This window comes from Lygodium microphyllum, chromosome 2 (assembly GCF_053477565.2).
Source record: "Lygodium microphyllum isolate KBCC chromosome 2, Lygodium_microphyllum_v1.1.10, whole genome shotgun sequence".
NCBI lineage: Eukaryota > Viridiplantae > Streptophyta > Polypodiopsida > Schizaeales > Lygodiaceae > Lygodium > Lygodium microphyllum.
The window spans coordinates 101081448-101099350 of record NC_141136.1 but is presented as its reverse complement, the minus strand read 5'-3'; the positions used below and the strand labels follow the sequence as shown (position 1 = coordinate 101099350).

General features: G+C 42.3%; 1 protein-coding gene across 2 annotated transcripts in view; it reads left to right on the top strand.

Moving 5' to 3' along the window:
- The window catches only part of LOC148040095 (alpha/beta-Hydrolases superfamily protein), a 35855-nt gene extending 18255 nt beyond the window's left edge, over positions 1-17600 (top strand). The window contains exons 6-11 of one of the 2 annotated variants that reach the window (XM_087696603.1): positions 704-780; positions 986-1073; positions 15905-15988; positions 16078-16176; positions 16306-16404; positions 16768-17600. In XM_087696603.1, coding sequence (XP_087552729.1) covers positions 704-780; positions 986-1073; positions 15905-15988; positions 16078-16176; positions 16306-16404; positions 16768-16893 — 573 coding nt within the window. In that variant the 3' untranslated portion in view covers positions 16894-17600. Of the gene's footprint in view, positions 1-703; positions 781-985; positions 1074-15904; positions 15989-16077; positions 16177-16305; positions 16405-16767 lie in introns of those variants that run through there. The other variant, XR_015694121.1, reaches the window with a different exon arrangement.
- The last annotated feature ends 303 nt before the right edge of the window (positions 17601-17903 follow it).

Sequence of the window (17903 nt, the reverse complement as noted above, 5' to 3'; positions counted from 1 at the left end):
GGCCTACCAAGCCCTACAAAGACATATGCATAGTTGCATTCGTACTATGTACAGACTAGTTTGTTCCATACGGTTCGTTCGGTACAGTATGGTACGTATCCGTACCAAAAAACAGGCTATTTTTGGCCTATGAAGACTACACCCCACAATATCTTCCAACTCCCAAGCCTTATGTTTATTATCATAATTTCAAGTCTCTCTCACTCTCTCTCTCTTTCAACTTCCAAGATGAATATGCAATTCTAAGAGCTTCCCTGCCCTTGTGCCCTCTTCCCCCCCCCCTTCTCACACACACAAGAATGAAGAGCCTCTTTGTCCATCCACCCTACACTTTGCTTTGTTGTATGATGTATTACATACTTTCTCCCATCTGTCTTCTAGTAGCGCATTGTGCATGTTGTGCATGAGATTTTACCTTGTTACCCTCATGTATCATCCTATTAACTCAAGTGACATTGCTATTTTAGCTTTAAACATGTGTTCTATTATCTTTAATCCAAAATAACCAAGTTTTTGTTTTTTTATTCGTACTAATATCGCACCGTACCTTATAAAATTGTAAGGTACCAATTAGTAATGTATTTTATCGTACGGTAGGGTATCGTACCTTTCGTACCTGATAACCTTGGATAGATGGAGCCACATTAAACTTTTTCTTTTTTTTGAAAAGTTAATTTTTGAAGAATTGCTTGTTGTTGTGTAGGAAGTGAGTGCAATGCTTCTTGACAAACTGCTTGCAGCTGGTGTTGGAGATCGACCAGTAGTTTTTGTTACTCACAGGTTTAAGCAAAGTGACTCAAACACAATTCTTGTTTCTTATGTTGTGAATTCTACATTCTGCACAGCAATATATGAGCTCAAATATCTAAAATTAATACCGAATGTTAAAGCCACGAGACAGTCCATTACCTTTTTTTTTTGCTAGAATAAATGTGCTTTATATGGGCGACAATTTTGAGACACTTTTCTTTTGCTTGTGTATCAGCATGGGGGGCCTAGTTGTGAAGCAGATGTTGATGCAAGCTTGGCAAGATAAGTTACAGTCACACATTGTCAAGAAGACATGTGGCATAGTATGTAATTATTTCATCACATCTTATATTTGTTAAACTTTATATTTCTGCGCATCTGTTGGTCCATTTACGTGTTTATCATTGTCAAGAGATATCTTATATAGTTGGAACTGTCTATGAAGCAAACAACCATCAATGTCTTATGACCTGAATGGATGTGCTGTTAATTTTACATTCATTTTTGTGCATCATCATTATTACTCAAATTTCTTGTGAACTTAATATGTACTTTTGTGTGCCCATCTTCAACCCTCAATTTGTCTCCATTTCTTTTATGTGTCCATGGCTGTAATTTTCTAAATAATTGTTATATTGACCTTCAAGCATTCATTCTTTCTATTTTCTCAAACCATTTAAGTCTTAGAAATAAGCAAATATTGTCATTGCAAGTATACTGCACTATAGGGTGTTTATAGTGACAAAGATCATCAACTGAGATGGGTAGAAACGCAGTCTTCCACAACAGTCTGATCAAGGAAGAAGGGGTAGACACTTGGATTGGGTTGTGGTGCTGAGAACTGGATGAAAAGTGAAAGTAACACTTACACCATAGCTAGAAACTTGAGAAGATAACAATAGCTGAGGTGATAACTGAAGGTGCTTGGAACTCAACCTTGGGAGAGAAGCTAGTGTAGCTCCACATGTATGTTGGCAAGAATATAAAGGCCTGTCTTCTAGGGCCTCAGAAGAGTGGACACTATCCTCATCTTCATGTTGAGCAAGATGCAAAGGTGTGGCTACCAAGGCATTCTGAAAATCCATGGCTCCAATCTTGACGGAATCTAAAGATCTTGGGTGTTGATGTTGAAAAGGAGGAGGAAGGCCAAGGCTCAATTCCATGGTGCACAAATGTATGCCAATGGATGGTCATAATGGATTGTGGCCCCCTTTGAATCCCCCTTGTAGGTATGGGATAAGTTGGAAGAGCTTCTCAATGGAGGAGACTTATTGGGACAAATGAAGAGATCGCCTTGTGAGTTTCCCTATAAAGTGTTGAGAAACCCTTCACCCGTAGTTTTGCGTTTTGCATTTTGCGTTCTGCGTTTTGCGTTTAGGGTTTCACAGTGGATGGCCCCAAAAAGGGGTTGGGCACCCACAGTGGGACACCACCCTAGATAGCCGGCGCCCTTCCTTCTGGCGCCACCCTAGACAGTCTCTTGCCTATCTATAGGTTGCCTTTGTCACTCATTCTACACGGCTGATTCATTCAGTCCGTCACCTCTTCTCTCAAGCCTCTCCACTACCCTCACACCCCTTCAGGAGGACATTGCAGTTTGTGGTTCGTGGCTGTCTTCATTATCTTCCTTGTGCTATAGCACCCTTGTTCCCTTGTATCACATTCACTCCATGATTCAGATCTTTATCATTCCATTCATCAGAGTTTCTTCTCTCTTCTATTCTCTTCTCAATGTTTACTGAGTTCACTCCGTGTTCCTTCCTGCAAACCCTATTGTCTCGTTGGTACGTTGTCTTTTGACATGGTATTAGAGCTGGATCTGCTCAAACAGTGACAAAGATCCTTCACTCTAATGAAGGAAAAGACCAATGGCGGGTTTAGCATCCACTTCGCTTTTTCTTCCACTGCATCAACACCCTAACTGGCGGTTTCTCCCTCCTGTGTTTGCTGTTTTCCAGCCTGCGTTCAGGGCTGTTGCTGTTGCCTCCACCTCCCAGTCAACTGGTGGCTCCTCCCTATTGTTGGCGGCTCCTCCTAGATTGCTAGCGGCTCCTGCTAGATTGCTAGTGGCTCCTTCCTGCTACTGGCGGCTATTCTTTGCTGCTAGTGATTCAGTCAGTCAGCTGTCAGCTCCTCCTTGCTGTTGGCGGCTCCTCTCTAATGCTGATGGCTTAGTCAGATTGTTGGTGGCTCCTCCCTGTTGTTGGCGGCTCAGCTAGACTGCTGGCAACTTAGCCAAATTGCTAGCGGTTGTTCTCTGCTGTTTGCGGCTGAGCCAGTTTGCTGGCGGTTGTTCTATACAACCTGGCGGCTCAGCCAGTTTGTTGGCGATTATTCACTACAACTTGACAGCTCCACCATACTGTTGTACCTTGCGTTTCTCTACTGGTTGCAACCTCTTAATGTTGGCAGCATCCCTTTTCCCACTGGCAGTTCACTTCCAGCCCTTCCACTACCCTCCCACCCCTTGAGGTGGACATTGCGGTTCGCACTTTGCACTACCCTCACATCCCTTGAGGCGGACATTGTAGTTTATGGTTCGTGGTTGACCTCTTCCTTTTTCAGCAAGGCACACTGATACCCATGGCTTCTTTACCAATAGATGACCAATCTACTGGGTGCTCCTATTGTGGCATCATCGAACACACCATCGATGATTGTTGATATTGATCTTTGCTCCCCACCCTTGGAAGTATATGCGTCTTCCACTTGGCACTCCTTGTGCCACCTCTCCATTCTGGGTCACAAAGATGGTTTTGTATCGGCTATCAGAGTATTATGCTCAAGGCAATAAGCCTCAATTGACGCGCATTAAGTTCTTTCGAGCACATGGAGGCTCTAAGACCTTACGAGGCGATAATCCCTCTTGGAAATTATCCTATTGCACGGAGGTTTCTTCCACCCACTTTCGGGTATAGTGGCTTTCGCAGCCCACATCTCCTCCACAGTCCACTCTCATGAGAGGCTACGATTGTTCCCCACCCTTGGCTCATCTTGAGCCTCCTCCTTCTCCACCTTCGTCCACTCAGGTTTGAGAGACCACTTCTGGGTGCTTTCCGCCTTCTTCTTCCGAGCGCTAGATCCCTTCTTTGGCATGATCGGTGGCACTTCTTTCATCATCAGATGCTTTGCAGTCTATGAGCCATGAGTGGTTGGATTCCCTCTCTCTTAGACTAGGATTCAGAGGGGGATTTTCTTACTTCTCTCTCAGAGGGGACTTTTAGTTCTTCGGCTTCAGAGGGGGCTTCTACTTCTACTCCTTCTGATTTAGAGAGGAACGCTATTTGCCATGAAGTTCTTTACATACCACCACCTTTCACTTTTGAGGAGTGACTCTCCTTTGAGTAGTCATTTCCTCTACTCATACCGAGGATCTAGAGGATCTACCTAGATCGGGGCCCTTGGGTCTTTAGCAGTGACTTGGTGGCTAGGCCTTTGTATTCCTTCTAGCATGGAGTCACGGAGCTAGTGGCTTCTCTGCCAAGGTTGAGTTTCGGGTTCTATAGCTCATCTAGTTCCTTGACTATTTTCAAAGGTCTCCTTTCAAGTGGTATTCTCAAATTACAGGGTGGATCTTCTTCGTCCCTTGGTCAGCATGGAGCCAACTTCTAAGATCGAGTATGTGCATATTGTTATGGTTCTCGGCACCACACAGAGTCCGACATTCCTCCTATGCATTGCATACTTTCATCATCTTTGTACTAGGGCGCTTGGGCAAGTGAACAATTTTCCCACAAGGGACACTTTCGAAGTGGCACTTGCTGCATGAGCATTCTTCAGCATGTAGCATTCCATCTCCACCTCACTTTTCTCTTGTTCCCCTTTTTGGGCCTGAGAGGGGGTGTTGAGAAACCCTTCACCCGTAGTTTTGTGTTCTGCATTTTGCGTTTAGGGTTTCACGTTTTATGTTTAGGGTTTCACAGTGAATATCTCCAAAAAGGGATTGGGCGCCCATAGTGGGGCACCATCCTAGACAGTCGGTGCCCTCCCTTCGAGCGCCACCCTAGACACTCTCTTGCCTAGTTATAGGTTGCCTTTGTCACTCATTCTACACAGCTAATTCATTTAGTCCGTCACCTCTTCTCTCCAGTCTCTCGATTACCCTCACACCCCTTCAGGAGGACATTGCGGTTTGTGGTTAGTGTTGTCTTAATCATCTCCCTTGTGCTACGGCACCCTTGTTCCCTTATATCACATTCACTCCATGATTCAGATCTTTATCATTCCATTCATCAGAGTTTCTTCTCTCTTCTTTTCTCTTCTTAGTGTTTACTGACTTCACTCCGTGTTCCTCCTTGGAAACCCTCATGTCTAGCTGGTGTTGAGCTAAAAATAGATTAGCTTTACTTAAACAACCCCAAAACTTGATTAATTAATGAAAATACCTAGTTTATTTAAAAGAAACACGATCTTAGAGAGTTTTCTCTCTTATTTTCTCTTCTTAGTGTTTACTGACTTCACTCCATGTTCCTCCTTGGAAACCCTCATGTCTAGCTGGTGTTGAGCTAAAAATGGATTAGCTTTACTTAAACAGCCCCGAAACTTGATTAATTAATGAAAATATCTAGTTTATTTAAAAGAAATGCGATGCCAGAGAGTTTTTGTGTCCCATAAGCACAAACCCACTTGGGAGGGTCCAATCTTTCTATAAATACGTATGTTGTTCTCCATTCAGCCCTCCATTCAGCCAACAATCTCGTTTTTGCAGATTTCAAGTGTTTCAACTTGCTGGCCACGCCCTGTTCGTAGAGGACATCTTAGCCGAAGCTGTCCATTGTTGTCTATATCAGTTGGCACTTGATTTCCAGCCCTCTTCTCGTAGTTTGGAGCTGATCCCAGCTAGGCGACTGCTATTCTTGCACAAACCTGTTGCCGTACTGTCTACCACGTTATCTACAGCTTGTGCTTGGTAGTATACTCTCTCCTCGAGTTGTCGCCCAGCTTTTGTAAAGTGTCGCTAGGCTGTCCAGCCGGCGTTTGGGAGTTTTCTCTCTCCTACAGGCTGTCTTGAATGCGTCTTTAGTCTTTTTCTCACTTGTAGCCTACGTTTTTAGTCTTTCTCTCTCCTACAAGCTGTCCTGCCTCCGTTTTTAGTCTTTTTCTCTCCTCGTTGTTGACCACATCAAAGCCAACTTATCACTGGTGCGTTTGCTAGTGTTCGACATCCGGAGGTTGCCTTGCTCTGATTCGAGATCCGTTCAGAGTACGACACACTCTCCAGCTCATTACCCTTGCCCTGATCTTTAAGATATAGGAGTTCGAGGTTCAGTATTCATTCACTACATAGTGTGTTTGCTGCATGAGCATTGTGTATTCTACAGTTATATGACTTTAGTTATTTTTTGTCTTCATTGTCTCTGAGTTATTTTAACCCTAACTGTGTTCTTTTATCAGTTTGTGCTTTCTCGTAGGATTGTTATTTGTGTTTCTGTATCAGAGTACTTCTTGATATGGTATCAGAGCTTGGTACTCTCTGAGAAACCTAGGCCTTTGATCTGAAAGCTCTCCGTAAGAAGCAAGAACAACAGTAGGTTCAAATGACTTCGAACACATCAATACCAATTCAATCTCCAAAACAACCTATGCCGAAAACCGAGCAAGAGTGGGCATAACAACTTGCTCCACAAAGTTTCGATATGGTGAAAGATACTTTTGACAATATGGAAGAAAGGCTATACAAGCTTTGTACTGAAGAATATCATGTGATCATGGACTTTAGATGAAAGAAGATTGAGGAGCTCGATCAAAGGATTGTCCTTTAGGAGAAGATACTGAATGAAGGTATGCATGAATTTCTCTCTTTAGATGTTGCGCATAAATCTGATGATGTTGTAGGATCGTCGAGACCTCCCTCAGGGATGGGCTTCCCTCTTGGAGAAAGAGATTCGGAGTATGTTCCATTCTTTTATCCTCTTCCGTCCACTCCGGTGGTAGGTACTTTAGATTCGTCTTTTGTTTTTTCGTCTTTTAGCTCTTTTGCTTTGCAATGTACTGGTAGAAATCATGAGGAAGATAGAGTACAATCTGTTGATTATGGAAAAGGTTTTCTTGAGGACTAATTCTTCCATGTTAACACACGTCGTGGGGATTATAAGAAAAAGTTAAGTACCTCTTGTCACGAGGATATGTATTTTTAAAACCTCACTTAACATGTGGATTAAATTTTTAATCACATGATTAAGTAAATGTTGCACATGCAAGGTGCAATTGGGGTCAAAAGTAAATTTATGAGCTTGGGACTCCAAGAAATCACGGGATGTCAAATGCAAAAGTTATAAGTTATGCCACACAAGTACTTTGGTGGTATATGGTGGTAGTTGTTGGTCTAGGCCATTCATTTGGCCATATGTGTTAGTTGGTGACAGTAGAGAAGTGGTGTTTAATGGTAACTAACGCCAATCCGATGGTCAAAGATGATGTAGAGACACTCGGGAATGGAAGTTGCCTAGCCAATTTAATTCTTGGCCAGTCAGATTATTTTCTAGGGCACCAAAATAATTATTAGATTAATTTTCAGTATTTAAAGACTGAAAATTAATATTTAATTATGAAAAATGGTGAAAAAACCATTTGGGAAGGTTGCCACTTGTTGTCAAAAATACCCATGCAAGTCTAAAAAACGCCTTTAGAGGTCGGGGAGAGGCATTTTTATAAATTCAGCCTGTAAGAGAGAGGGAGGGGGGGTTGCTGGTCTTATTTGCAGTCGTTGGAGGACCTTCTGAGGCTGCCAAGGGCAAGAAAAGATGAATCAACAGCAGGTGACAGCATCTACAGATTGTTGAGACAGGGCAACAGCAGTAAATGATTGATTTTCTTCAGTTCTTTGCATCTACAAGCTGTTGTGGTAGGGCAACAGCTGCATTTGACTGACTTTCAATCATTCTTCGTGACAAAACTTTGAATTTTCTCTCTCTATAGCTTTTCCTCTCATCTTCTATCCATTTCATAGCCTTGCTTCGAAGATCTCAGCATATGGACCTTTGAAGGCTGAGAAATTTCAAATATCTCTGCTGTAAACTCTAATCTGCAGCAGAAATCAGGGTTTAGCAGCAGCCTTGGGAAGTGTGCGAGAAATTGGAAGCTTCAAGACTTGGATTCAACAGGGATGAAGCTGTTTTTAGCCTATTTAGGTGGAGGGACTAGCAAATAATTGAATTTGGTGTATTTTCCATCTCCATCAAAGTGTGTGAAGGCCAATCGATCGCCCGAATTAAGGGGCAAATTAGATTAAAGACTTGTTGGTGATTTTGAACAGCAAGGGGAGTTTGAATACCGAAATGGATTGGGAGAATCTCATTGTAAATCAACTTCTTTTTTAATAAAGCTAAAGAAATACCGAAAGGGATGCTAATTTTGGGGCCATTCGGGTGTGCATTGTCCAAGATTAGTAGGTAAATTTGTATTTTCAGATTTGCATTAACTGTTTGCTGCTTCAATTAAGTTGTAATCAGGCATTTACTACCCATCTACGAAAGGAAGGTTGGTTTCACCTCTTCTTCTACCTTTCCTTCTTTTTAGTTTACTTCTCAAAATCAGAATGAATTTGGTGTTCCTATTTCTACATTGCATCTTGTATCATCTTCATCATCATTTCATTTTCAATCATTAAATGGTAAAAATGAACAAAATGCATCTGCACTTTTTATACCACAAATTCAAAACCCACCCATCCCACGACATTCTTCTGTTGCTTCTCCACTTCCTTTGATACCATTGACATTCTCCTATCAAACACCTCATGTTGCACATCACACCGCACAGGGGGGTTATGGAAACATATGCACGGCCTTTAGGACCTTATCGTTTCCTCCATCGGGTGGTGTTTCATCTACTTCTCACACACTTTCAGGATCATTGCAGCTTGGGTATCCCCCCTAGTCTCTCTCGAGCGTGGATCAGTTGGTACCATAGCTTGCCTCTATAGCATTATTTAGTGGTCCTGGTCATTTTGTTGTGCTCTAGCCAAGCTTTGGACAAGGCTTTCGTGTCTCAGTGTCTTCACCTCCATCGGCACCTTATGGAAACATTCATGTTCGAGTGCCTCGGTATCAATCGACACTCAATTGGACACTCCCATCCTATTTCTGCCTATCCACCTTTTCTCTCTCATTCTTCCTATTAGACACACCCATCACCACCATCTTATCCTCCATCTCCATCTTATTCCACTTTCCCGACACCTCATGGTTCCAACTCATCTTCTGCAAAGCATGCTTTCAATGATAAGACTTGTTTTAACGGGTCAAAATTTAGCACTTGGTTGAACTTGATGAGACATGTCCTTGACTCCCAAAACCTATGGTATCTTGTGCAGGGGTTGGAATCCCAACCCGATCCCGCACTTGTTCCATATGAGGTTGTCCGCTCATGGAAGGATAGGAATGCCTCCAGTATTAATGAATTGATGCAGGGCTTATTGTCTGAGTTTCACTCTTAGCTTCAACATTTTGACTTGGCTTCATAACAATGGGCACACTTGACTGACTGGTATGCAGCTCGGGATAGGACCTATCATATAAATCTTGACCATGAGCTCCAACTCTTTAAAATCATTGACCGGGATGACTTGAAAGTCAAGCTGATTGAGTATCGGCGACTTCTTGTCGAATTCTTCACTACGAGGACTCCCAAGTCCTCTGACGATCAAGTCACATTGTTTTTAAACAAATTTCCCAGGAAATACTTCAATTTTGTAGAAGGTATAGTTTCAAAGCCTACCATGCCTACTTTCTATGAATTTAAGTGTCAGTTGTTGTGTTATGTACGGTTGTTCGATCAATTTCATATGAACTCTCCCTCAGAGGGGGCTCTTGTTGCTCATTCTCAAAGGGTCAACAACAAGGGAAGGACAAACAAAATCAAACCTCCACTGAAAATCCAAAACAAACTCAATCCGGGAATCACAAGGAAACTCCCAGTCACAACTCAGACAAGGGTGGCAGAATGTACCTAAAAAGAATAGGTATTGTCAACATTGTCAAAAAGGCTGGTCATTTTGACGACGAGTGTCGCTCAAAGGCTAGAGGCACAACTTCCAAATCTAAGTTTCAGACCTCCGCCCCTCAGTCGGACAACCCCTAGCAAGGGAGGTAGGGTGATGGCAAGGGGCAGTTTAAAGGACTTATATTGCTACCGCTCAGCCATCTTAGTCGACAATGTTCTCAACTCCAGAGGGCTTGTTTGATAGGTTTGTAGAGGTCCACATGGTCTCCATAGAGACATCAGATGCGAGTCTCGTCCACATTTGGGTTGCCTCTCGATGAAATTACTACAGAGACCCACTCGTACGACTCCTATAGAGGACATTTTCCTTATCCGAGCCCTTGCAGCCGGGCGTGTCCGTGTAGGAAACAACTCGTCGGTTAAGATTCAAGCTCGAGGTAGCATTAGTTTTGCCACTGACAAGGGTCCGGATCTGGCTTCACTGGACAATGTATACCATGTTCCCTAGCTTGGGTTGAACTTGTTATCTGTTCAGCAGCTTTGCTAGTTGGGGCGAGTAGTTTTCTTTATAGCGATCACAATCGAGATTCTTGACTCTTAGACAAGTTTAGTGATTGCTCGTGGTAAGGCATAGTCTAATGGCCTTCACCACATGACTCACTTTCTGACTGAATCGATAGCCGAGGGCTCCGTGTTCCACAGTTTCCATGCATCAGCTACATCTCGAGAGCCTACGAACAATGAGCGTCTTTGGCACTTTCGCTTAGGGCATATTGGTTATGACTCTCTTTATGAGTTATCCCGCCGTAAGTTGGTTGAGGGTCTTCCCCGTCTAAAACTAGCTCGCGATGTCTGTAAAGTTTGTTAGCTCCGAAAGCAACACCGTATCCCATTCCCTCAGTATTCCACACATCATGTTGAGGAGCCTCTTTGATTGATTCATGTTGATCTTTGTGGGCTGACATCCGTTGTCGCCTTGAATGGCACGGTATACTTCTTTTTGATAGTGGATGATAATTCTAGATACACGTGGGTGTACTTTCTTAAGCATAAGTCAGATATTTTCACATATTTTTTTGTTTGGGTGTTGTTGGTTCATAACTAGACTGGACGTCGTGTTGGTTGCATGAGGAGCGATAGCGGAGGTGAGTTTATCTCCCATGAGTTTTCTGAGTTTCTACTGAAGCATAGCATCTCTCACCAGCTTACCTCTACTAACTCCCTCTCTCAGATTGGAGTCGTAGAGCATCGAAACCGGACAATCATGAAAATGGCACGTTCTATATTGTTCGTAGCAAAGCTTCTTGAGCGCCTTTGGATTGAGGCTGTTAGCACTCTAGTGTATATCCTCAACCGGTGCCCTCGACTGTGGCTCTTCTTCAAAAGACCCCATATGAGGCATTTTTTGGCTCTTGGCATGTCATTTCCCACTTTAGAGTCTTCGGGTGTTGTGCCTACAGACTCACGCATGATGATAAGATAGGAAATCTCACTCCTCGAGCTAACCTCCTTATTTTTGTCGGATATTCGTCTGAAGCAAAAGCTTATCATTTGTTCGATCCTTGGACAAACAAGGTGATTGTAAGGAGGGACGTCGATTTTGACGATAGGGATATCGTGCAATCCTTTGTATTGGATTCCGATCCTATTCCTCCTTCCACATCATCGGAGATCGTGCCTATTGAGCTTAGTTTACTTCCCGCTCCTGACATTCTTGTAGATTCTTCATCTCCCAGGCTCCCTCCACGAGACCTGTTACCTCGCTAATACCAGCAGACCACGCAGGATTCGGGGATCCTACCACCGGATTTCACTCCGGAGGGACCTAGAAGATCTACCTGGTTTGCTCCTTAGGCTTGATTTGCGTAGTTGTTTACAGTCGATTACATAGCGCATTCTGAGACGGATACACGGCAGGAGGCTCTTCAGTACCCTCCATGGCCAGCTAGGGTGTATTGACCGAAATGAGACTTGGACATTGGTGGATCGTCCAAGCCATAAGAAAGTCATCGGGACAAAGTGGATTTTCAGGACCAAGCTAAAAGCTGATGGGACTTTAGATAAGTACAAGGCTTGCCTTGTTGTGCAAGGGTTTCGACAGAAGCATGACATTGATTATGAAGAGACCTTTGCTCCTATTGCGCGGTTGATATCTTTTCGGTTGCTTCTCACGCTAGTCACTCACCATGGTTGGCCAATATATCAAATGGATGTCAAGAGTGCCTTCTTGAATGGTTATTTGGAGGAGGAAGTCTATGTGGAGCAGCCACCGAGCTTTCCTTCAGGGAACCTGAAGGATAAGGTATTCTGCTTGCAGAAAGCTCTTTATGGGTTGAAGCAAGCACTGCGATCTTGGTTCCATAGGATGGATGAGTTCTTACAGACTCATGGATACCATTCTACCCCTTATGACCTGAACTTATATGTTTGATCTACTACAGAGGGGGTCAGCTATATCTTGCTATACGTTGACGACTTACTCATCACATGCTTAGATTCTGCTGCCCTAGCAGACATCAAGGCAAAGCTTAGTGCTACTTCTGAGATGACAGTTGTCTTATTTTTTGGGGATGGAGGTAGTTCTGTAGTCTTAGTGGGCCATTGGGCAGCTGACGGGCACCCTTTGTCCGATGCTCTGGCTGCTATATTTTGATGTGCAAAAACGTGTTTTTAGGCAAAACGTAAATAATAAGATGATCTTGCAAGAGGGGGATTGGATTTTTCATCTTTGGCAGCACTTTTGGCATTAAATTGAGAGATCGTTGCAGTTGGAGGAAGAGGGCGATAACTTTTCTGGTAGTGGAGGCACCAGTCATGGCTGTCCTGCATTTATCACTAGCATCTTTTCTTCTCTTCAATTTATCGTGTAAGATGGGCTGTATTCTCTTATCAGTGTGTGAAGGACTGAACTGGACAGCATTGTGCAGGGCTGAGTTGTGTTTGACACTAGTGACAGCCTAAAGCCTCTCTATTCAGTCTAGACTTGTCTAGCTTTGTGTGCAGACTATGTGCAGTGCATGCATGCGCGCGCGCCCCACCCACCCACACACACACACACACACACACACACACACACACGCCCCCCCAAACGCCCCACAGAGGACAAAGTTTGTTGTTAGCAACAGGCTGTCTGTTTATAAGTGCTTTATTAGGAGATGATGCATAATCGAAGTTTCATGGCAAATCTGGTTAGTTCTGAAGTTTTTTAATCACAGTCGGTAAGAGCATTTTGTGATTTAGAGCAGGTAGGGCTAGACTGATTTGTCAAGAGTAGGTACAAGAGCAAGTTCCTAGTTAGTGACTGCTAGTAGCTGAGACTTACAGTTTTAGAGCAAAATCATCTACTTTGTACTTAGTATGAAAGACTTTAGAAATCTTCAAGAAACACAGCAAGGGGTGCCAAGCTGTGGGGTCAGTCCATGTCTTTTGACCCCGAGTAGGACATTCTAGCTGCCTTTTGTGAAGTGATGTATTGCTGAATTTATGATTAAGTTCTTTTTTTTTGCAAATAAAATGTGGTTGATTATATTACTCAAAAGACTGATTACAACGGAGTGCTCATGCTTAACAGACTAGCTGGAGCTAATGCAAAGTCACAAATACATAATGTACACAAGCCTCTCAAGGCAGTCCAGGGGGGATGGGGGCAAGAAGCCATGGAGGGGGGAATGTGATTAAGTTCTAAGTGCTTCTGCAAGTGATTACTGTTCTTTACAATTGTGAACGCCGATTTTCAATCTTCCATTTTCGGGACAACACCACCTTCTATAGGGAGGTAAGCCTGTGGTTGTTGTGCAAGCACTTAAATTGTTGTGCAAGCACTTCAATCAGATGTCAGCAATTCAGTTCAGCAAAGATGTCTTGAGAGTTATGATTATTATGAAGATCTGATGTCATCCAAGCAAGGGAAATTACATGTTGATGATGCTTTGGATGGACAGCCATTGGATCAGCATATGCAGGTGAATGTTTTTGAGTCTCATGTGCCAGAGAAGGCTGAAGATGGAAAGGATGCACGATTCAGAGCATAGTTGGGCAATGCAACTGACACTCAAAACTGACATGTTTGCTGAGTTTTTTGATGCAGTTGGGACTTTTGTTCAGTTTTTGAATAGTCCCAAATTTGCTGAATTATTGGATCTTTCCTTGAAGACTTGAAGGAAAAGACAAGGTTCAGATGCGAGGGAACTGAGTATGGTTCCGAGATAGCCATAGGTCCTATGCAGACTAATGGAAAGCCATCAATTATGCCTACTATGCAGTGTCCTTTATAGGATTCCACTCTGGTGAGTGGTGCTGATTTGAATGCAAAAAGTAATAATTTGCAGCAAGTGATTGAAGGGCAGCAAATTATCTAGGGTATTTTGCATCTGGTCAGTGTTTTGGGCTTTGCAAGCAGGAACCGGCTAAGCAAGATTTGCTTGGGAACTGCGATGCACAGAATGTAAAATTGGCAAGCAGCAAGGTTTTCAGAGAGGAATGCATGTTAATGAGTAGGACACTAGTATGCAAGATGTGCAAGTGAATGTGGCTGTTCTAGTGGATCAAACATTGCTGTTATCACTTACCTTCTTTCAACAATTTGCTGTAGCTTCTTTCAATGCCACATTTTTCATTTTTCTTCAAAAAGTAATGCTCTTATTTTTCTTCGACAAAGTAATGCAAATTGTTGATTTTTTTTTTTGGGTTGAAAAATAATGCTCTTACTTTTCTTCAACAATTGCCATAGCTTATTTTGAAGAAAACTTCACCGAGACTTCCAAAGCAAGAAAGGTAGCCCACCTTTTTGAAGGGGAAGGCTATGCAATGGTGGCAATGTCTTTTGGTTCAGGGAAAAGCATAGTCTGTCTGATTGGGTTGAGTTTAAGCATGCATTTTCATCTATGTGGTTTACTAGCACCTTCAAGGTGGATGTAAAGACAACCTTGCACAAGTTGGATGCACCAACTGTGAAAATCTTGAAGATTACAACAAGCAATTCTGGGCAGCTTTGCTGCTATTGACTTCTTATAGAGTTGCCCTTGGAGGAACAGATTGTGTAATGCTATTGTGGGTTGCCAGAAGAAGTGCATGACTACCGCACTAAGACTAAGATCTCCAGTATCTCACAATTGATAGAGGATGCAACAATTGCTGGTGCATTACTATGTGGGAAAGGTTTTGGGTATAAGTCTAGTAAGATTAAGCTGCTAAGAAAGAAAATCAGCAAAGCAAGATGTGGAAATCTTTTGAAGAGAGAGTGTTTGTGGGCAACTAATAAATGTTTTATTTGGGAAGAGGACAGTCCCATGGCTCATGAATGTTCTAAGTGGGAATTGACAACTGATGATAAGGAGCAGAATGCAGGAAGCAGAGACCATATGTTGATTTAGTGGTTGATGTGGTGGGTGAGAAGCCTAATGGAGATTCTATAGGGTTATGTAGAGCATGTATTAAAGTTGGGGATGAAACGACATTGATTTTCTTTGACACAAGTGTTCAGGCAAATTTTATTTCTTCGGAGTTAGCAGGCAAGTTGAGAATGTGTGCAAAAGGGGCGGGATTTTGATAGCGATACTATCATGGCTTGCCCTACTCTTACTGTGCTAGTTACTCTGGCTGTGATGTACTACTATTGGGGATGCCCTGGTATCACAGAGTTTGGACTGTTGTCAACACTTTTAATAGGAAAATCAGTTTGCAGCATAGAGAAGTAGTGAGGCTGATGTAAACGTGTCATAGTTGTGACAGCATTCTTGCATGAACACAAAGACTATTTTTCTGAGTCTTTGACAAGGGAACAATCCACTAGAAAGACCTGAGGATCATCCCATTTATCTAATGCCAGCTAGTAGTCTACTGACAAGCCACCTATAGGGTTAGAGCTGCCTAGCAGGATGAAATTATGAACTTGGTGAATGAGCTGTTAGCAAATGCATTAATTCAGCCTGGTTCATCTCCCTAATTCTTATATGTACTCTTGGTCCAGAAAATGGATGGGTCTTGCACGTTTGCATAGATTATCGCCCATCGAACAAGATAACCATCAATGGATTGATGATATCCTGGATAGATAGAGGGAGCTGTAATCTTCAACTATATAGATTTGAGTGGGTATGACCAAATATGCATTAGAAAAGAGGATGTGCAGTTGGCAACATTTAGGACTGCTTTGGGCTTTGTTTCCTATAGATACTATGTTGCTCATGTGTACTTAATTGTGTTGTTGCAGGTATTTTACAGTTGTCCACATTTTGGCAGTAAGCTTGCAGATATGCCATGGCGTTTTGGATTGGTTTTGCGGCCTGCACCGTCGGTAAACGAATAATCACTGAATTCAGTGAAGTTATGACAGTAGCTAGAAGGGATACTGAACGAGTGTGTATCTTATTTCTTAATGCACAGATTGGAGAACTTCGAAGTGGATCCACAAGGTTAGAGGAGCTGAACCAGTTCATTCGCAACCTTCACAAGGGGGGTCTGGAAGTTCTCAGTTTTAGTGAGGTGCTTCTTGCTTCTTGGTTCTTAATTAGAACGTCTTTCTGAAATGTTTGGCATATTTTTAAAGCCTTTTTACAATACACACAGAAGGTTTTTTTATTTATGTAGGTGGGTGTTTTATTTTCATGGCAGACAAAAGTTACTCCTCTTGTTGAAGGATATGGAGGATGGGCTTTGAGAATGGAAGTTGTACCTATTGAATCCGCATATCCTGGATTTGGGGAGCTTGTGGTAAGGCTTCCACTTTGTTTTAGAAGAAAAGAACTTGTAACAGATTTTTTGCCATTTTCTTTGGACTGCTTTTGTACGATATATCTTCTTTGCTAGCCTTAGGAGCAAATGATTGCACTGGCATTGAGAATGGCTTGTACGTAGGTTGTAATGGGGTGGTCTTCCCCTCCTTGCTGGTGTGGGTGGCACCGGAGGTTCGGGGGAACCTCATTTTTTAAAAACTCAGGACAAAGCTGCTCGTTTTATTGCTGTCTATATAACCACTGAAAGATTCAGATCTTGTATGCCAAAGGATTTACAAATCGTAGTATTCTCAGAAAATTTACTGCCTGACACTGGTTAGTGGAATCTCTTTTTTATCAGGTTTTAGATGGGACAGATCATGTGAATTCCTGCAAGCCACTTAGCCGAGATGATGCAGCCTATGCTCAGACTCTCCTGTTTTTACAAAAGTTGTCACAATCAGCAAAAAACAGTCTAACCAACTAAGCATCAAAACTCAACAGGTATTATTTTCAATTAAAGCTTAGGATCCCTTTGAATTGGAAGGGGCAAGAGCTCAATTTCTGTGGCTGGTGGGAAGGGTAAAAGCATAATCTTGCAACAACAATGGAAGAGTTGCAGGTCATCTATGTAAAACAAAAGTTTCTCCCTCCAACTGCCATTAGTGTGCTGATATATTGTTTTAGAATGGTGGAGAAGATGGCATTGAAACAACTGACCCCTTAGTTTCCATGGGGTGCTTACATGTATTCAAGGTGGGTTGGACTGAGATTCTGGTCAAAGGTAATGAGATTCTCTCTCATTGTCTCGATTCTTTAGGTTTTCTGCAGTTTGGAAATCTGGACACATAATCAGAAGTGTAACACATGATTGCCAATTCAGTAAACTAGATCTTCATGACAAATATCCCAATGCTAATGAGAGTGAGTAACATGGTGAGTTGGAAGATTTCAAGCAAAGGATAGGCACATATTCTAAATGCAGTCATGCGCCCATATAACGCATGACTTTCTGTTGATTATTTGCATAGCCACCTGAAGTACTTTTCATTGTTTGCGGGCAAATAAATCCAGGTACATATATTTTGGTTCAGAGTTTCAAAAGTTATGGCAGTGCCAGCGTGTTTAGGATGCTAAAACACACAAAGTACGTAATTTATAATTTATCAATATATATTTTATAGTTATTAGATATTTAGGTAATTGTGACTTCATTTTTAAACTGTCCATTTATGATTCATTCAGGTAATTGACTGAATTTACCTATGTATTGCATAGAGCTGGCGAAGGCACCTCATGTCCCTTACTTAGCAAGAGTTCTAAACTTTAAATATTAACGCATGTATATCTATACGAAAAACTTGTTATCTAGGAAAGTTTTGTATTAATTTCCCTGTCTAGCAAAATATTTTCCTAGATAGGCGACAAGTGAAGTGTTCACCTTTTTCAAGATGAGACTTTCTAGATATGTTGTTTTAGTAAATCTTTCTATCCTAT